General features: G+C 34.1%; 1 protein-coding gene across 1 annotated transcript in view; it reads right to left on the reverse strand.

Annotated features, from left to right (window-relative positions):
• HSPA4L (heat shock protein family A (Hsp70) member 4 like) overlaps positions 1 to 22336 on the reverse strand; it is a 55738-nt gene that overhangs the window by 25063 nt on the left and 8339 nt on the right. The window contains exons 3-13 of the mRNA XM_079919356.1: positions 18415 to 18472; positions 16313 to 16453; positions 12892 to 13014; positions 10000 to 10099; positions 9504 to 9637; positions 7483 to 7727; positions 7264 to 7340; positions 6476 to 6627; positions 5896 to 6002; positions 4539 to 4672; positions 2705 to 2904 (exon numbers count right to left, since the gene is read on the reverse strand). Of these exons, the coding sequence (XP_079775482.1) occupies positions 2705 to 2904; positions 4539 to 4672; positions 5896 to 6002; positions 6476 to 6627; positions 7264 to 7340; positions 7483 to 7727; positions 9504 to 9637; positions 10000 to 10099; positions 12892 to 13014; positions 16313 to 16453; positions 18415 to 18472 (1471 nt within the window). The remainder of the gene's footprint in view (positions 1 to 2704; positions 2905 to 4538; positions 4673 to 5895; positions 6003 to 6475; positions 6628 to 7263; positions 7341 to 7482; positions 7728 to 9503; positions 9638 to 9999; positions 10100 to 12891; positions 13015 to 16312; positions 16454 to 18414; positions 18473 to 22336) is intronic.

The raw sequence follows: 22336 nt of genomic DNA on the forward strand, positions 1-22336 counted from the left end.
CAGCCGCTCCATGGCATGTAGGATCTTCCCGGACCGGGGCATGAACCCGTGTCCCCTGCATTGGCAGGCGGACTCTCAACCACTGTGCCACCAGGGAAGCCCAAGCCTTAAGCTTTTAAACTTCTGGATACAGAATTAAAGAGAAAAGTCCTAGAGAGAACCATTAAGCAATACAGTACACAGGATGTTTTCTACACAGTAGGGTACTCAACATCACCCCTTATGTTAAAAGCAATGACAAGGAAATAATTTACGTTATTAGCAAGAATAAGGAAATAAACTACAATTTATTCAACACCTATTGTATCAGCTAAGGTAGGGATTTAAAAGGAGATTAATATATGTGAATGTGCTCACCAACAATGCTAAGTATATGATCCATAATGTTAGTTACCTTTTTTTTGGCTCTTGATTATATAAATTATAAAAGAAATAGGAACATCTCACTTAAGAAGAAGAAATACCTTATATGGGACACCAACTACCTGGGTTCTAGTAAGCCGAAAACACTCTTGTAAGCAAATCAATCTATGAATGGCCAAAGCAGATGTTATAAATTCATACATTTTATTCACAAGTGAGTTTTTTAAGTCCACATTCAAGAGATCATCCTAAAGGACTGGCTAACTGGATTTCAAGCCCACAGACAAATAGAAGCAGCAAATAAGAAATGCCAGGAGAGGTAGAAAATGGGTGCCATACTCTCCTTGTTTTTAGTGCCCAGGATTCACTAACATTACACAGAGAAAACTAAAGGTCTAAGACATTACACAGAGACTTTGAAGAAAAAGAGGTGAAGAAAGTGAAACAGCTTTTAAAGAACTCACTCTAAAAGGCACTGCTGGTGGGAATGTAAATTGATACAGCCACTATGGAGAACAGTATGGAGGTTCCTTAAAAAACTACAAACAGAACTACCATACGACCCAGCAATCCCACTACTGGGCATATACCCTGAGAAAACCATAATTCAGAAAGAGTCATGTACCACAATGTTCATTGCAGCGCTATTTACAATAGCCAGGACATGGAAGTAACCTAAGTGTCCATTGACAGATGAATGGATAAAGAAGATGTGGCACATATATACAATGGAATATTACTCAGCCATAAAAAGAAATGAAATTGAGTTATCTGTAGTGAGGTGGATGGACCTAGAGTCTGCCATACAGAGTGAAGTAAGTCAGAAGGAGGAAAACAAATACCATGTGCTAAGAAATATATAAGGAATCTTAGAAAAAAAAGGTTCTGAAGAACTGAGGGGCAGGACAGGAATAAAGATGCAGATGTAGAGAATGGACTTGAGCACAGGGGGAGGGGGAAGGGTAAGCTGGGACAAAGTGAGAGAGTGGCATGGACATATATACACTACCAAATGTAAGGTAGATAGCTAGTGGGAAGCAGCCGCATAGCACAGGGAGATCAGCTCGGTGCTTTGTGACCACCTAGAGGGGTGGGATAGGGAGATGCAAGAGGGAGGAGATGGGGGATATATGTATATGTATAGCTGATTCACTTCGTTATAAAGCAGAAACTAACACACCATTGTAAAGCAATTATACTCCAATAAAGATGTTAAAATAAAAGGCATACAGAATGCTTTCAATTTTAGCAAAAAAAAAAAAAATATTAAATGGATTAAATGTCTGCCATACATTGTTGTGAACTACAATTAGGAAAATTAACTTTTCACCTATTACTCTTATGTTTATTTATGAAACATTGACTGTATCTTCACTAACATATTAGGACAGTATTTCCTTCTCCTCAATTCAAGGAAGGGAGGATATAATAGGAAAATAACACACGGGAAGAAGAATGAAAGAAAATGCCATGGTCCTTAAATGAAGTACTTTAAGGAGTAGTGGTAGAATTCTGATCAATCTGGAAGAAAAGATTTTATAGTAGCTGTTAGTACAAACAGACAAAAAGACAACTTTCACAAAAGGGAGAAACTGTCTTGAAATTTAAAATCTTAAAATCCATTCTTAACATGCAGAAATATATGAAAAATCTAGGGCAGACCTCCAATTATGATTTGAAAAAAATCCAACAAAAGCCATTAAAAATAACTTACAAATAGTATACATAAAAAGACGAAAACTTTATGTAATGGAATATAATAACTTTCTCCTAAGATTCCTTCATTCATAGTATGCCAAGAGTAAATACAATGTTAGAGTCATATAACTCTTTCATAAAGAAACTGTCAAAAATCTGTTTTAATGTTACTGAATGTACAGCACATTCTTCTGCTCAACTGCCACAGATATCTCCTAACTAAGCTCTGAAAATTTCTTTATTAAGCATGTATTCTCAATCTAAAAACACATATGTATACAGTTCAGAATTTATCATTCTGAATTGGATTTATGTGTAAGCTAAAAAGCTAGCTATAATAAATGTTTTTAATAGAAATAAAGAATTTAGGAACAATGACTCCAGACACACATATGCATATTTTCCATATAATGCTATGAAATACACAAACCTCCGAAAAGCATGTTACAATGTGAAAAGATGTAGAGCATTTAAAATAGAATTATTCTTTAATGATTTTATTTTTAAAAGTTTATATACTTATTCCTATAGAACTTCAGAGCAAAACCTCAGATATTAATATTTTCAACTATTAAAAGTACCAGGTAGAATTAAGATACTGCATATATTAGAGGAACCTTTTTGAAACAGAATTTCTACATACCACATCATCTTTGCTTTCATTCTTAAAAGAAGTTTCTGTCTCCATAGGAACATCACTGTGATCCCCTTCTATATTCTGCTTCTCAATTACTGATGCACTAGCCACACTGAAGATTCCATGGATGTTAATACGAACTTTAACCTTAACTTTGGAACTATCACCATCAGACTGTGGGAAAACATTCTGAATAGTGAAGCTCCCTTAAGGAAAAAAGAGCTTTGATCAGTACATAGGCCTCAGATTAACTCATTCAATTCATTCATTCAATAGTTTTACTATGATCTTTCAGATGCTGGCAAAAGAAAATCATAAATTATCATATGCTGATTAATTTCTGTGGGACATGCATTTCCCCCAGATTACCTTTTTAATATACTAATAAACCTGGTATAAACACTCAGACAGGTTAAGCAACCTGCCCAAAATCATCAACAACAGGAAAAAGGAGAGTTGGGATCTTAACCAAGGACAATCTGACTGAAGGCAATATCACTTTTAAGTTTTACAATGTTGCTACACTAAAACCAAAATAACAAAACACAATTTCTGAGTTTGAAAACCAAACAGATATTACCTTTTTGCTATAAACTTTGCAAATCATAATCGTCTTGGTAATTCATAAATAAAGCAATTTAAAATTTTTTCTGGATTTTTCCTATAGCAAAATTGCTAAGTTATCCAGTCACTACTACCTACTGAGGTCACTTTAATTTTTCACTTTAAGAAATCTGATGTTTTATTTTTCAGAAAAAAAAAATCTCAAATATATAATGTTATCCATAGTAAAGAGACACTACCAGGCAGAAAAACTGTATATAAAAAATCTGGCTGACCTATATTAGAGGTTGAATTATGACCTCCCTCTGGCCCCAATTCATATATTGAAGCCCTACTCTCCAGTAACCTCAGAAGATGACCTTATTTGGAGATAGGGTCTTTACAGGTAATCAAGTTAAAGTGAAGTCATCAGGTGGGTTCTAATCAAATGACTTGGCGTCCTTATTTGGAGACAGATACATACACAGGAGAACGTCATGTGAACATGAAGAGAGCCATTTATGAACCAAGAACAAACACCTGGAATGGATCCTTCCCCCACAGCCCTAAGAAGGAACCAATCCTGCCAACAACTTAATTTTGAACTTCTAGACTCCAGAACTGTGAGATGATAAATTTCTATTGTTGAAACCACCTAGTTTGTGGTACTTTGTTCCCGAAGCCCTTGAAAACTAATACCATTTTCAATAATGTACTTCTACTGCTTTAAATAATGTACATGAAAAATTAATATTGTCTCCTTTTTTAGTCTATCAATAAAAGTAGCACATATAGAAAATTTTTTAATTTAATATTCCTTTTCTTTTAAATGATGTAAATCATACTTTGTTTTATATCTTCTAAAAGATTACTCAGCTAAAATGGATATTACAGTCTCCTATTTCCACTTTTGTATTAATCTAATGATTAACTGGCTTCTAGTTGTTGCCAGTGAACGTAAGTTTAAAATCAGAATATGTAGTCTGGCAGCACAATTTCAGTTTACCGATTAAAGAGTTCTTCCATTAAAAAATAACCCTCACCCAAACTTTTCAGGTCAATTACAGAGCATTTTAAATATACATTTCAAAATGAATTAAAAAGATTCAAACTTGCTGTTATTCCAGAAATAAACTCTGAGCACTAAAAAGTGCACATTTAGAAAAAAGTATGATTATTTTTCTTTAAAAATCCAGTGCTGGCTTAGCTGAAATGTTACTTTGTTTCCTTGATTCAAATATTAACATATTTGTAAGAGGCTAAAATTTATGAAAAAAAAGTTTTGGAGTTCTCTTACCAATTCTTGGATCTGGATAAGGCACTTCATGTAAATTAGTATAAAATGCTTCTAGTTCAAATGGTTCTTTCTTGTGGAAAGTAATGACTTTTGAGAATGGGGCAGGATGGTTCTTACAGAATACTTCACATTCCCTAAAATGGAGCGGGAAAACAGTTTAAAATAAATAGAAAGTTGCCTATGAACCTAATTACAGAATCCATCTCATTTTTAATTCATGATAAGCAGCAATTTTAAAGGCCTCTGTGCACAAATTTTAAGAAAAAGCATTACTGGTTTTGCTATAAATAAACATGCCTTTTGACAGGTTTAGGGCTCAAAGTTCTAGAACGTTTGACATAGTAACAGACAATTCTATCCTACTGAGAAAAATTATCTGAGAATAGGTATATTTTGTTTGTTTGTTTGTTTGTTTGTTTTGGCGGTACGTGGGCCTCTCACTGTTGTGGCCTCTCCCGTTGCGAAGCAGAGGCTCCGGACGTGCAGGCTCATCGGCCATGGCTCACGGGCCCAGCCGCTCCGCGGTATGTGGGATCTTCCCGGACCAGGGCACGAACCCGTGTTCCCTGCATCGGCAGGCAGACTCTCAACCACTGCACCACCAGGGAAGCCCTGAGAATAGGTATATTTTAAGGCAATATATAAGGATGTTTTTGCTCACATCTGAGGACCAAATTCTATCGATATTTTTGAAATTTGTGCAAAAATTTCAATTTCTTGGGGGTGCAGATGTATAGAACACAGAACAAAATCTTAAAAGCAACTTCAAAACCTAAATACAGGTTTATTTTATTATACCAACTACACTTCTGAAAAGCAGTCAAATATAATATTTGAAATACAGATTTTTATTTTAGTAGGAAAGTAAACAATTTATATCCTGGGCAGTTCATGGAAAAGGAAATGTTAATGTCAAAGCAAGAAAAGACTTGCAGCTCACAACAGTCAGAAATGCAAATTTAATAATAAAGTACGATTTAAAAGTGATGCTTTTATTTGGATATTCAAAGAAAATGACTGGATAGATATATACCCAGCTGTTAACAATAGTTAGTTACCTCAATAAAATGGGCTAAGGGAGTTGGGATATGGCAAATGCAAATTTTTAAGTTTTTATATTTCTATACTGTGATTTTTATTTGAAAATAGAATGTTTTACTTTTGTAATAAAATACTAATTAAAAAATATGCCATAATGGTTTACAGATAATATATCATTTTCATATTCTCCTTGTTTCTAAGATAGTATTCTAAAGTGTTTGACAAGTTTAAGAAGTATAAATTCCTCTAATTTAGAATAGTAGGTTCAATTGATTATTTATGACAAGCTCTAACCAAGGCTTTAGAAGTAACTTACCCAGTCCCATCTTCAAAAGAGGTCTTCCAACTTAATGTGATTGAATAGGGAACAAGGTCTGTTATGGAAAATTCACGCACTTTAAATGCTGGTGAGAGAATCGCACACTGAAAATAAGATGTATACCATATTTAAATCAACAAACACCAAACATATCCTAGGTTACCATGATTGAACTGCTTAATAAAGTTCTTATAATAAAATAGTTACATTTTAAAAATTTCTGGGTTTTTGGTAATAACTAGTTAAAATTTTAAAGTGTCAGAGCACTCTTTCTGTGACTTTACAAAAACTGATGTAAAATATGTTTAAATCTCAAAAAAAGAATTTTAAATAGGAATAATTATAAGAATTAATAAAACAAATGCTTTTTCGGTATAATTACAGACATACTGTCCTATGATAGTTTAAAGACAAATGGGACAGACACAACCCTTATATTTTAGGAATAATTTCAATTTAATTTTAGCTTATTGATAACTGGTTGGACAAGATAATATTAAAAAGTTCTTTGAGGCCTATCACCATATTTCTGGCAAAATATACATTCTAAAATTAAAAAAAAGACTAATAATCATACCTGTAATGCACACCCTCTTGCAACAGCTTCATCAGCATTTAATGTGGTACTTATGTCTTTAAGAAAGAATTTAGTGATTTGTTCCTTCACAGCAGGAATTCGTGTTGCTCCCCCTACAATTTCTATACTACTTATGTCTTCACATTGTAAGTCTGGAAAATGAAAGGTTTAATTGAGAAAAATAAGACAGTCTTTATAAAAATGTGAACAGTAGACCCCAGAAAGTACTTTTTTAAAAAAATGTATTTTTTTATTTGCTCAAAATGAGGTAAAATGGAAAGAAGTTAAAAATAAATTTTGGAAAAAAGCAAAATTTAATAGATATTAATTATCTACTTATCAGGCACTGTACTTGGTCTAGATGATGCAGTGACCACAAGAACAGACATGCACCTCATGGACTTCAGAGTCCTTCAGTTTTAACTTCCACCTCACAAATTGCCACAGAAGGTAATTTTAATTGATTACAAAAAACTCTAACAAAAAGCAGTCATGTCCTCATTTCAACTTTCAATCAATCTTTAAAATCTTACATATAGACATCTTCAAATATAACTAGCATTAGTTTTATGATGTAAACAATATGAGTCAGAAGGAGTTCTCATAAACTTTGATTTCTAGTGGCCCTGCTCTTATGAATAAACAATGAGTTATAATCTCCTTCTCTAAAACAAGAAATATAAGTCTTCAAAAAGCACATGAATTTTTTATTGTTTTTACCATTTTCTACCCCATTCAAGTAACACCATGGTACAGTTTTGATGGTTAGTTCAGTAACTTCCACTTACTAGCTTGTTCCATTACTGCTTTTAATGGTGGGTCAACTCTGGCTAAGAGGGAAGCACATAATTGTTCAAACTGAGCCCTATGGGAAAATGAAATAAAATTCATTATTTGGGGATATAAAAATTGAGCATATCTTCTAAAATAACAGAACGAAGAAAAATCAGACATGAACTAAACATAAAATAAGGAAACATTTTTCAAACTGAAAGCATGCATGGTACCTGTTCATTTTACTAGAAACATCAAGGTCATTGATGAAACACTCAATGTTCAGTGGAAGGTCTGATGCATTTGCACTCATTAGCTTCTTTAGTTTTTCACATTCCTGATATAAGCGCAACAAGGCCCGAGAGTTTTCTTTTACATTTATCTTATATTTTGTCTTGAACTCATCACAGAAGTAGTCTACTAAAACCTCATCAAAGTTCCTGCCACCCAAATATGGATCAAAGGTAGTAGCCAAGACCTGTTTAATTGAAAAACCAGAACTGAATTTTCAGAAATACTAGATGTTTTCAGCACCCCCTCCAAAATACCTTTTAAAATTAAAATCAAAACCAAAGAACTTGACAAAAATCACAGGGGTACCAAATTTGGAACCAGTTATATTAATTATTACTTACATTTAGCCAACATATCTAACCACTCTGAATTATCTGCTTTAAGTTATAGATCTATATACCTACGTGAAAGAATAATTCTAATTCTGAAATAACTGAGTTACAATGACTAAAACTTCATTATCTCACAACCCATGGTTCTATAACAACACTGAACAGGTGGGCCAAAAACCAAGTTTAAGAGAGCAAAGAAAGGGTCCTAAGTAAGTAACCAAAAACAAAACAGCCAAGAAGAGCCAATCCAAAGATTAAATCTAAAATATTGTAATTGGTCAACTTACAAATCAGGAATTAGTGCCCCCATCCCTCATAAATATATAGAAGGAACAAAAAAGCACGCGAGGGAACAAAAAAGAAAACAAAAAAAATGAAGAGGAGAGACAAAAATTTAATAAGCTTGTTGAGCAATAGGCCCCAGTTAGCAGTCGAGTGGAAAAGGAATAGACGAGTCACAGCACTTCAACGATATAGTTCTTGAAAACAGGACCAAGACATCTAGTCCCTCTCCCTGAGGTAGAGGGCAAAAATAACTACTTATAATAGTCATGACTAAAAAAGTAGAATCCCACTGTTGGTGTGGTTCATCAACTTCTTTTTCACAAGGATGGGTGGTGGAATAGTGGTAAACATCACAGTAGGATGTGAGCACAGACTGATTGGGATGTTATCCCAGATTAGCACGAAGAATCCATGGACAGACTTCTCATGAGGTCCAGTATTACCCAAAATTAGATGTAAAATTGTGTAGGTATGTGACTAGTGCAAATGTGCATCATTCTGAGAGAAGGGCCATAGCTTTTATCAAACTTCCAAAGGGGCCTGTGATCTAAAAAATTATAGCTCTATACTCTAGGGTATTCACTAAAAAGGAAGAAAGGAAAATGTTCTTTTTTAATTAAGTTAAAATTCAACACTAAATACCAAGGATTAAATCAATTTGCAAGAAACTATTCTACATTCACTATGAGTCATTTCCCTTTAATTTTCTGATTACAAGGATGTTAACATAGTACTATAAATGGCAAGACGAAAGGCTCTAAAAGGTGCTGGATAACCCAAAGCATTTACTCTTCTGAGCTAATCTATACATGTGTGTAATGGGGGGAGAGAGAGAGTGTGTGTTAAGTCTGGGTAAGATAATCAATGTAGAAATGAATACAAAACCAAACAAAGGCTGTAAGAAGATAAGCATATAGAGGTAAATAATACCACACTGTAGAAAATTTTGATTAGGACTCCAGGATAGAAAGGTTTCTAAAGACAATGGGAATCATTTTAGAAATGTTTCCTATGTACATTTATAAATATGTAATTTATGCTCCCTGATAGGTGACTGAAAACCTCAACAATAGTAAAAATAGCTAACACATAATATCTGCTATATGGCATTCCAAGCATCTTATAATCATTAACTCATTTTATCCTCAACAAGTCTATGAGGTACTTACTGATAATATCCTCAGGTGAGGAACCTGAGATTTGGGGAGGTTAAGTAACTTGCTCAAGGTCACAGTTTTTAAGTGGCAGAGCCAGGATTTAAACCCAAGCATTAGGGTTCTCTATATAGTCTCATATGCTCTTAGACATTAAAATTAAATATAGTAAATCATTTATTTACTTACTTTAAGTTTTCCTTTGTTAAAAGCACAAACTGAGATCTGGTAGGCAGAATGTCCCATATCAATAAATATTACATTTCTTGGTTTCTCATCTAATGGAGGAAGATCCTGTTTATAAATTCCATATGCCAGTGCAACTATGTAAGAACAAAGAATTAGGTTAATTCCAGCCTAGCAATCACTTGGGAAACAATAGGCAAGTCATGTTGATACTACATTTTAACACACAGTAGAGTAATACAAATTATTAGTTTCAAAGTAAATTCACTTTTCACAAATTGGTTAATGTTTTTTTCTCTACCCATCTATAACCCTATAATATTAATGACTCTTATAGCCAATGAAAGACATGTTTAAACTCTGCCATAATGTTGTGCTCCAAAATGACAAGCTTATATCAGTACATAATAGAGTTAAAAAATAAATGCTTTGTATTAATTAGAAAAAAGACTATAATAATATTTTTCTGACAGTAATTTTCAAATTGCAAACTGCTCACCTGCAGTAGTTTCATTCATTAGCCTTAAACAATTTAAGCCTGCAACCTGGGCTGCAGCCATCACAGATCTTCTCTCAGCATCAGTGAAAAAGCTCGGAATCTGGTGTTGCAAAACAATAATTGTTATTAGTTCAATGTAACAGATTTTACTTAAACATTTCATCAATTGAAAAATGAACTTATGTACAGCTTAAGGCAAAGACTGGTGTTCTAATAAAATAAATGAGGAAAAAATACTAGTTTCTTTTTTAAGGTTGGCAATTTCTACATCATAAAGTTTGACCTAAAGTATGAACACAAATTTAAAGCAATTAGTAAAACAGAATTAATATTGTAGGATTTCAAAAATATGTTAAATCCTTCTCATGTTGGTCTATAAAAATACTTATTTGTTAATCTTTAATAATGAAACACTAAAAACCCAAGAGTCTATTAAAATGAGATTGGTTAAATATGTTATATCCACATAATGGAATCCTACATAGATGTTAGAATCAGATCGATCTGAATTGTCATGGAATAGTATCTTTATTACATTAAAAAAAGGGGGCATGTAGAGCATGATTTCATTTTTGTGTATGTATGTACTACTAGAAGAATATATTTCCAAATGTTTACAATGGTTGTATTTCAAAGGGAGGGGGAACTATATTGCAGGGGACTTATGATGAGCATGTGTTTCTTTATAAATCACGAAAAAACATTAAATATATTTCTATTAAAAAATAAACTCTTAATTTAAAACTAATAATTAAGATTACATATACTTATTACTGTCAAACTAAGAAGCACTTTCATTTGGTCTACAGACAGATTTCTAAAAAGCTAATTAAGTATATCCATGTATAAAACTTGGGGCTCTTCCAATTTTAAGTAAGTAGTCTCCTCCAATCTTAGTGCTTTTTGAATTTAGAAATTTCATTTAATAGATAATAACACAAAAAGAACTTGAATTTTGATAAGTTTGTATATCCTGATTTTGGTATTATCCTTCAGACAAAAATCTAAATTATAAGGTATGGTTCACTTAATTTTCACTAAGCACTTATGTACCAGTACTTTTCTAGCCATTAGGGATATGACAGTGCATAGAGCAGAAAATACTTCCCTTTGTACAGCTCACATGGGTCTACTGCACTGATTACAAAGTTAATAATGCCCAAGAAGTTCACAATGCCATGTTCTGATACTAATTTCTGACATGAAAGTAAAATCAAGTATGGCTAAATAAATAGGGATGGATTTGAATTTAAGATACATTCTTAAAATGTGCACCATTCTGACATATACTTTCAAGTAGCAGTATAATGGAAGAGTTATGACCACAAGTTATTTAACTTCTCTGTGTCTCAGTTTTTTCATCTGTGAAATTGAGGTTAATAATATCCTACCTACAGAGTGGTTCTGAGGATTAAATGGGTTAATACACGTTAAATGCCTTTAATAGGGCCTGGACAATGGTAAACTCTATCATTTACTATAACAAAATGACTGGAAAACAAAATACTAAGCTAATATTTTTCTCTCATTTAAAAATTCTATATACACCTGACAGGGACTTCCCTGGTGGCACAGTGGTTAAGACTCCATGTTCCCAATACAGGAGGCCCAGGTTCGATCCCTGGTCAAGGCTAGATCCCACACGCATGCCGGAACTAAGGAGCCCGCCTTTCGCAACTAAGACCCAGCACAACCAAATAAATAAATATTTAAAAAAATAAATAAATACACCTGACAAATTTTAATTACTAAATTCATTGAAGAGTTCATAATACGATTCTATTTTTCTGATGACATGAGACTCCTGAACTTACGTAGTCAAGTTTAACAATACTAAGAATATATTCACATTTAGGTGACAACATATAACTTAAAAACTAGTTATCAATATATAATGGGATCTCAAGAGATAAAACGGGGTAAAAGATTAAACGCTTTGTTAAGAATCTTTAAAAGACAGATCTTTTCTTTCTGAAAAGTACTGCATGATCTCACCTATATGTGGAATCTAAAAAAGTCTAATTCATATGATAGAGTAGAATGGTGGTTAACAGGGGCAGGGAGTCGGGGAAATGGGGAGACAGTGGCCAAAGGGTACAAAATGTCAGTTATGTAGAATGAATAAGTTCTAGAAATCTAATGTACAGCATGGTGACTACACTTAACAATACTCTATTATATACTGGAAATGTGCTAAGAAAGTAGATCTCAGGTATTCTCACCACACAAACACAAAAAAAGTAACCACAGGAGATGGATACGTTAATTTGCTTGACTGTAGTGATCATTTCACTATGTATATCAAAGCATCATGTTGTTCATCTTATATAAAAACAATTTTTATCTTAAAGCCTCAAGTGGATTTTGAGGGGTGATAAATGTGTTTATTATACTGATTGTGATGATGATGGTTTCACGGGTGTATGCGTAGGTCAAAACTTCTGGAAGTATACACGTTAAATACATCTAATTTATTATTTTAAAAAAAGGATCTTTTATTTCTGATACAGAATATACAGAATCTCAAATTCCCAACTGGGCATTTTCAACCTTTGACATAAATGTTACTAAGGTCGGTCCCTAGGGGTGGGACATTAAGTGCTACCTGGAAAGATTCTTAGGGATAAGTGGCAGGTACAGCAGTCACCAACTAATCAAATACATTAGTTTTTATTTTAAGATTCACTGATTATCACAGTTAACTTTATGGGAAACTCAATCCTGAACTTTATCAAATAAAATAATTTTTTAACATAAAAGTAAAAATGGATTTAGGTTATTTACTGGATAAGGGCAGAAGGAATAAAGAAAAGGGAAGAAAAATATTTCATTACAACATTAATACACTGGAAAATATGATTCAAGAGTGTTCATTACTGAGGTAAAACTTACTGAAATCACACAGTCAGCCACTGGTTTCTTCAAAGCATTTTCTGAAGTCTCTTTAAGCTTAGCCAACAGCATTCCAGTAACTTGCTCGATTGCAAAAGGTCTCTCTTCTTCTAGGTATCGTGCCTAAAGCCAAAAGAGGAGATATTTATCAAGAGTCATTTATTGACCTAGTATTTTATGAGCACCTACCTTATACATGATCGATACACAACAGTGAAAAAGGCAAAGTCCTTGCTCAATGAAGTTATATACCAAAAGGATTGCTCTCGTATCATTATGTCTCATCGCTGAAGTTCCAGTGCCTTACACATAGTATTACAACCAAATAAATTATCAAGAGTGTCTTTACATGCTCCAGATCCCCATCTCCCAGAAGAGCAAGTTTTATCATTCACTACTCTTATAAACAGATAAGGGGAAAAAGATCAAATAATCTTTCTTTTGGAAGTTAGAACTCTTCTTGGGTTTAAAATGAAAACTTTAGTAATACAGTTTTGTGAAAAGGAAATGAGAACACAGCCAAAAAAAATTCCTTATTTAAAAAAAAAGAAATTTAATATATATTACTGTATATAGATGTATACATGGAATTTTTAAATTATTTTTTAAAATAACTACTTCATCTCATACACAGGTTTAAGACTAGGTTGAATTTAAGCACCTAAAATGAAACTTTACAGTGCTTCTTGACCAAGGAATACTGTGCTTTATTCAAGTAATCAAACCCTTTCATAATGACAACCACAATATTTATAAGCAATACAAAGTTACCTTAGAACCCATATGATAACTACATCCAACTTACAGAAGAAAACGCTATGCCTTTTAACTTTGTACCCCAATGGAGTGAATACACTAAACTTTGGAAGAGCTTTAAAGAACTTCTCAAGCAGCACAATGCATGTTTGTATATAAGTGTATAAGTATGCATAAATAATTATACAAAATTTACTTTGAAACAGACTTAAAATTGATAGTCATTTGTTTCCATATCAATTTACAAGTAAGTTCAAAACCAAGCATTACATGAAATTACTGTCTTTAAACATGGGAAGAAATCAAGCACATTGAAACAAGGGAAAATGAATCAAGTACCCATGTGTCTTAGTCTGATTATAGGAGGCACAACAGTACAGTATTTTCAAAAATAATATAAAAGTTAGATGAAATAAACATCAAAGTTTATTCAAACAAATGTCAGAAAAAATAAGTGGATAAAATGCTTGAGAAGTTGAATGCTAAAGATCTTCAGTCTTCAAAAGATGAAGAAACTTAGTTTGACACAGGACTGATTAACGTTTTCAAAGCCTCTTCAACTAGCTTACATGCACTCACTATGACTGTATAAAAATTGTATCACTTAAAAATTAGGTTTTGGCCTAGTGGTCCGGTAGTTAGGACTTGGCGCTTTCACTGCTGTGGGCCGTGGTTCAATCCCTGATTGGGGAACTAAGATCCTGCAAGCTGCACAGCCTGGCCAAAAAAAAAAAAGACATACAAGGTGTTAAAACTTTACTTCGGACTTCTCTGGTGACATAGTGGTTAAGAATCTGCCTGCCAATGCAGGGGACACGGGTTCGAGCCCTGGTCCGGGAAGATCCCACATGCCATGGAGCAACTAAGCCCATGTGCCACAACTACTGAGGCTGCGTGCCACAACTACTGAAGCCCGCATGCCTAGAGTTCGTGCTCTGCAACAAGAGAAGACTTTACTTCTAGTGCATTCTTTCATAAGACATGGCCACCAAAACTAGAGGGCAAAAAAAGATAGAGAAAGTTATGGAGTAGACGGTAAAAGTTCTCATCACAGAGGAAAAAAATTGTGCAGTGATGGATGTTAACTAGACTTACTGTGATCATTCTGAATGTATACATATATTGAATCATTATGTTGTACACCTGAATTAATACAATGTTATATGTCAAAAAAATTAGGTTTTGGCTTTCTGTAAAAATAATTTATTTTGTTTTTATCAAACTACTCACAAAGCATAATTTTTAATTTTCTTTTGAAAGAATAAAAGCAAAAGAATTTAAGTAGTTTAGAATAAAACTGCTCCACAAAGAGTCATTAACCAGAAGTTATCATATCTAAAGGACATGTGAATATTATTTTTTATCTCATTTATTGCTATCATGACCCATCCAGCTTCCTAGTCAGAAACTCCTGATCCACAAATTTCACCTCCTGATCCACAAATTTCACCATTTTTCAACTTGTCTTTAATCTCTCATGGTGTCTTTTTTGAACTACTGTAAGTCTCATGTCTCCTTACTACAACTCATCATCCATCCTGTAGTCAGAACCCTCTTCTAAACATGGAAATATATATCAAGTTTAAAATCAGCTATTAAAATTTTTAACTTTGAGATATAATTCATATCACATAAAGTTTATCCTTCTGAAGTATGTAATTCAGTGGTTTTTAGTCTATTCAAAGCTGTACACTGATTACCATTAACTGTAGTACGTTTTCATCACCCTAAAAAGAGTGACCCATTAGCAGTAGTAGTAGTAGATTCACCCATTCCCCCTTACCCTTAACTCCTAGCAACCACACATCTGTTTTCCATGTCTATTGATTTGCCTGATTCTGGATAGCCATAAAAATGGAATCATACAATATGCGGCCTTTTATATCTGCCTTATTTCCAGTTAGCATGTTTTCAAGGTTCATCCATGTTGTAGCACATATCAGTACTTCACTCCTTTTTATGGCCAAATAATATATTCCATTGAATAACTATACCATATTTTGTTTATCCACTCATCAGCTGATGGACGCTTGGGTTGTTTCCACTTTCTGGCTATTATAAATAATGCTATTATGAACATTAGTGTACAAGTTTTTGTGTGCACATATGGTTCAATTCTCTTGTGTATATACCTAAGAGTAGAATTGCTGAGCCATATAGTAACTCTGTGGTTTGGGGTATTCTGTTAGTTTTTGTTAACCAATCTATAACTTTCTGTCTCAGGATGTAGAAGTAAAAATCCAGAATCCATCTCTTACTTGGAAGAAGAGTTTGCTTTAATACTTCTGTAATATGTTATAAGATTCTTCTAAATTAGAGAAAGCTCATTATAGAAATTAACATACTTTTGGGGTCTATTTTTCTAAATCACATCTGCCTTTATTCCTTAAAAGTGGTTCACCTCTGAAAGTTCTCCAAATAATAATCCTTTTTTCTTGACAATAAAAGTATTTGGATTAAAAAGATTATTATTCTAAATCAGATTCGTTTTTTGCATTCACTAAAGCATATTACGAAAACTGCCTGTATTTTTGGTATAAAGGTACTGCATCCAGAGGAAAGGAGTTAAATTAAAAATTTTTTAAATATTTAAAAACAGGCAATATTATCATATTTGGTTTCTTTAATTTGAACATATGTTTGCATTCTGGGAATATAAGCTTACCTTAACTCCTGCACTTCCATTAGACATCTTCTGCAGCTCATAGGGAAGCCTGATCCTTTCAGTTTGCACAACAGGATCATCAAATGATCGCCCATGAAGCTTTTTGAAACCATGAATTGTATTTCTTACATTCGTGATTATCTGTTGGCAGTAAACACTTTTATTTATCAATTACTTAATTAATGCAAAATAAACACTATGCTAATACTTGAGAATCACCAAGTCTCCTTATCCTACATATCCAAGTTCAGAATCACACACAATCATTCATTCTTCTGGTTTCTAATTGATAGAAAAATTACACTATTGCCCCTCCAACTCTGCTCCTACCTTAGGAATGTTAGATTCAAAAAGAAAACTTTAAAACTTTTCAAATAATACAATGAAAATCTATCTACAACTCATTTCTGGCTTTCTTCAACACTTTTGGGCTAATAAATTAGTATCTTTGATTTCTTTCTTTCCACTTTCATTTGTGTTTTTATTTAAACTATGTTTTTTATTGCCATGTTCTTCTTTTACTCTCAATATCTTATTCTTTGTGGTACTATGTTGCTTCCACTGCTGAAAACTGCTCCTAGGCTAGTAAATTAAAACTCCTTCCATGTAACATGATGCTAAGTTAAAGTGTCTTAATTTGTAAATAGCTTGTATTTTGGCAAAGTAATTTTTTTCTTTAACTAGAACATGTAGTTCAAACTATAGAATATTATTGAGATCCAGTTGTTTCCCTCTCAGTGATCTTTAAAGTCAAGTAGATCTTGATCTTCAATTATGAGATGAAAACTACTGGGATGCTGAATTACCATGTTGATCTCTTTAGCTTTTTTGGAGAAGTAACTCATAGTTTGCTTTCTTCAGAGAGTCTGAGGTCTACGATACACTTAGAACATCAGCCAGGGGACTTCCCTGGTGGTCCAGTGGTTAAAGAATCCGCCTTCCAATGCAGGGGACACAACTTCGATCCCTGGTCAGGAAACTAAGATCCCACATGCCACGGGGCAACTAAGCCTACACGCCACAACTGTTGAACTTGCGCGCCTCAACGAGAGAGCCCATGTGCCGCAAACTACAGAGCCCAGACGCTCTGGAGCCAGAGAGCCCATGCACAACAACTAGAGAGAGAAAGCTGGCATGCCACAACTAGAGAGAAGCCCGCAAGCTGCAACTAGAGGGAAGCCTGAGCACCGCAACGAAAAGATCCCGCATGCCTCATCGAAGATCCTGTGTGCCGCAACTAAGACCCAACGCAGCCCCCCAAAATAAGGAAAATTAAAAAAGAAGAAGAAGAAGAAGATCAGCCAGAATACGAGATGTAAACTTTAGTGAAGGGGTCCTTTTGGCACAAACAACATTTGTTTATATGTAATATGAAAATGGAAAAGAAAGAAAAAAATACATTCATACACAGGCCAACTGTAAGACAATCTTCATAAAAAAAAATCTTAAGCAAAAATTCGTGGATAAATGAGTCAATTGAATAATTGAGTACAAAAAGTCATGAGGAAAAATGCCCCATTAAACAGACTTATTTTGTAATAAAGAAGACTCAGGTATATATTAAAATGTAAGAAGTAATTAAGGGTTTTGGTTCATGGTAATAAACAAAGTCCAAGGAAGATGAACCTATAGCATGGAATGTTAAAAGTGAATGTTTTATGCAAACGGATTTCAGAAGCCTAGAAATATAAATACTTAAACAGATTCCATGTAAAGTAGTAGTAAAATAGTAGCCACAGAGGATTACTCTGCATATTAGTTTCTCCATTTTTTCCCACCTTCTTTTACAAAGACATCATTCACTTGTTGTAGAAGTATATATTCTAGATAGGAGGATATCCCTCATAGAAAGTGACCATACAAGGAAAAACTGACGCCATTTGGTAGCATACTCTGACTTCACAACTAAGATTTTTTTAAAATAAAATTCAAGAAATATTTTACAACCCAAAGCAAAACATATTTAGTAAGATACAAAGATATAAGGACCAGTCATCTTCTTTATTCTCTTTTTTCACTCTCAAGTACATAAAATGGGAGCTTAGTTACCAATATGAAGTTAACTCTGCCTGTAAGTCAAAACATCTACAGGAACAATTTACCTGGCTCTTAGCTGCATTTCCAATGGCTCGCGTTCTTGATCCCAAAGATATACAGGCTCTAAACAGGAAAAAAACAAAAAGTTTGTTCTCAAGGTATTTTTATACTAATGTGCTATTACTCTGCTTCTCTCTATATAAAAATGAATTAAAGGAATGAATATAATTATGTATTACTCAAAAAAATAGGTTACTGAAATCAGAATTTTACATATTTTTAAACTTTCTTGAGTAATAGAATAGTGGTCAGAATAAAGGTTAGAATTTTTCTTAATGTGCTAATACTTGGCAACACTGTATTGGTCCCAAAATTGTTTTTCAAATTCTACTGGTCTATGACTTACTAAAAAGACTAACTGTATTTAGTTAAGGCCAGGCTCCTTGGATCTAAATCCTGGCCCTGCCCATTAACAGCTGAGTAACCTTGTAGAAATTACCTAACCATTATTTGCCTCAGCTTCCCATCAAGATAGTGTTGATAATAATACCTACTCACAGAGTTGTGTGAAGATTAAGTGAGTGAGTATAGGTAAATGCTTTGAACAATATGATTGTTGCTTTTATTACTGCAAATGTAATTCGGCTTATAAAAACAAGTGTAGAGTAACATTTTTATCAAAAAAACTTTCAAAAAAAAATTTCATGTTGTGATTCGAGAAAATGTTTCCATGGTTTCAGTTGTAATTACAGGTAATTATTCATTCAATCAAAAAATATTTACAGGCATTGTGTGTATACTAGCTACAATCACTATGCTTGGAGAATATAGTCTATCAAAAGAAAATCAACATATAAAATAAAATTATGAATGATACTAGCAAAAAAAGAGAATAATCACTTCTAGATAATAAGGTTTAGAAAAGCAGGTGAAAGATGTGATTTCTGAATTAAGACTTGAAAGAAAACATTTTAATATGTATCTGTTTTGTGGAAAAGGACATTCCCAGTATATGTCTATTTTCAACATGACAGCCTGAGTGATCCTCTTAAAGACAAACTCCTCTGCTAAAAACACTTCAATGGTGTCCTATCTCCCCAACAGCCAATAAAGCCCTTCATGGTTTGGTTCTTAGCTGCTCTACTCTGGAACTTCAATCTAGGTACACAGGTCTCCTTGCTATTTCTGGAAGAGGGCAAGCACATTTCTGCATCAGGGGCTTTGTACACACTGTTCTCTCTTTCTGGAACACATGCCATGAGCTCTCACTTCTTTCATGTCTCTGGCTCAAATGTCAGCTTATCCGAGATACCTTCTCTATCTTATATAAATAACATTCTTGCTCCTCCCCAATACATACATCTCCTGTTTCCCCAATTTTATTCTTCTCCATAATGTATCACCATCTGATACAATTTATTTTTTTACTATCTCCACAGTAGGATGTGAACGCCATGTAGGTAGATAATGTATGTCCCATTGCCTTGATCTGCACTATCCAATATGGTAGCCACTAGCCACATGTAGCTAGTAAAATTTAAATTGACTAAAATTAAAAATTCAGTTCCTCAGCATTAGTCACATTTCAAGGGCTCAAGAGCCAAGTGCTTAACAGCTACATATGGCTACTGGATATGCAGAGAACAGAAAATACATAGAACATACACTGTAGAATAGAAAGTTCTGGATAGCACTGGTCTAGACATCTGGTACATAACCAAGGTACTTGCTGAAAGAAAGGGAAGATGACTCCTAAGGTTAATGCTCACTTGGAGACTAGGAAGAATACAACTTTGCTAGTTTCATAGGACATTTTGGTAGATACATCAGAGGGCCAGATTATACAGTGTCTCAAATGATATATTATAAATTTGAAATATATTTCAGTAGGTTATGAGAGTTCATTAAAGGCTTTTGAATAATAGAATGAACACTCCATGCTTACGTATAATACAAAGTGGAAAAAAAAAAAAGATCCCAGAACAGTGCTTCTCAAGGGCTGAACAAGATATTGTTATACTGGGGACACAGGATTTTTCAGGGAAGGCAAGCAGTTAAGTTCATTCAGTCAATTTAACAGATGAATACTGAGTAACTACTACATGCCTGGCACTCTGTTGGGTACTAAAGCTATAATAATAAGGGGAAAAAAGTCAGACATCGTTTGGCTCCCTTGGAACTTATATTGCTATAGAGTCACAGGTGAAAGTAAACTAGGTGGTACAAAAACGGGTACACATGGTGCAACAGCACGAATTGACCTAAAAGAGGATCGGGAATGGCTTATCGGAGAAAGTGATGAGATTTGAAGGAAGAGTAAATGATGATGGATTCAATTAGGGGAGTGTTTGGTGGAGATCGTTTTTTTTTTGGGGGGGGGGGGGGGGTTCGCAGGCCTCTCACTGTTGTGGCCTCTCCCGTTGCAGAGAACAGGCTCCGGACGCGCAGGCTCAGTGGCCATGGCTCACGGGCCTAGCTGCTCCACAGCATGTGGGATCTTCCCGGACCAGGGCATGAACCCGTGTCCCCTGCATCGGCAGGCGGACTCTCAACCACTGTGCCACCAGGGAAGCCCTGGTGGAGATCATTTTGACTACAGGAATGGGAGGAAGGCTAGAAGTTATCAATAATCTCTATCAGTACAGTAGCAGCTGAGACAGAAGGAAAAGGAATTAAGAGATTTTAGGAGCTAAAACTCAAAGGACTTTGTGATGAACTAGGTCTTCGCGGTGCAATCCGGCAGCCACCAGACACACGTGGCTATCAGGCACATGAAACGCAGCTAGGCTGTATAAGTACCTCGCGCTAACCAACTGTGACACTGGAGCTCCAGCGCAGTTAATCTGAATTGGATGTATTTATTTTAAGTGTGAAATACACTCTGGATTTTGAAGATTTAAAATTTAAAAAGAAATGTTACAATATCCCATTAATTTTAAAACACTGATTACACGTTGAAATAAGATTCTGAATATAGTGATTTAATCAAGTATATTAAAACTCTGCCTGTTTCTTAGCTTTTTAATGTAACTACTAGAACATTTAAAATTATGTATGTGGCTCACATACATTATATTTATTTTTATTGAACAGTGCTGGAATACATAATAGGAAGAGGTATCAAGAATAATGTCTAGTCCAGTTTGTGTAAGAGGGTAGATAGTGGTGCCATGCAATGGGACAGAAAACACTGTAAGAGAGACACGTTTGGGGATGGACCTTCACAAGTTCTATTTTGGACATGTTGAGATTGAGGTACCTTTGAGACATCCAAGCAGATATATATGTAGGACTAAAATGTTAAATGTGATGAACAGATGAACGAAATGGAAGTTACTTTTAATTGTGATCTGGCCAAAACAGGATATAGTAAGAATCAGTGGTTCAGGTGACATCTTCATTTCTCTTGCAAATAACTCCTTGATTCAACACAGTCTTTGCCAGAGTAGATATCTGCATACCTGATATAGCAATCCACGCGGATGGTTGGCATTCCACCCTAAAACTCATCAGAGAAAACATGGACTTGCCATCTCTTAGCCTGTTTATAGTCCATCTTACTCTCAACTCCATTATTTGGATACACTTCTGAATACTTTTTTCAATACGAGGCTACCAACATTTCAATGCACAGAAAATCTTATTCTTAGGTTGATTCTCAAGAGTTTAACTTGTTAGAACACTTAGTTCCAAATAAGATTGATTCAACTATCATTTATTAAGTGCTGTATTCACTGAAATACGTTTTGCACCTGTATCACTTCACAAGGAAAGCTAAACAGTTATCATTATCAGATATTCTTTTAGGTTAAAAGCAGACAACTTTTAAAGTTTAAAAATTTAATGTTATAACTTGGAAATACCCAGTTTCAATACAGAGAAAATTGTCCTCACATACTAAAGTTCTTCGAATTCCTTCCTTCGATTTTTTTTTTCAAAAAGATTCTAGAACACAGCCATTAAATAAATACCTATCAAGGATTCTCA

This window comes from Stenella coeruleoalba, assembly GCF_951394435.1.
Source record: "Stenella coeruleoalba genome assembly, chromosome: 4".
Classification (NCBI taxonomy): Eukaryota; Metazoa; Chordata; class Mammalia; order Artiodactyla; family Delphinidae; genus Stenella; species Stenella coeruleoalba.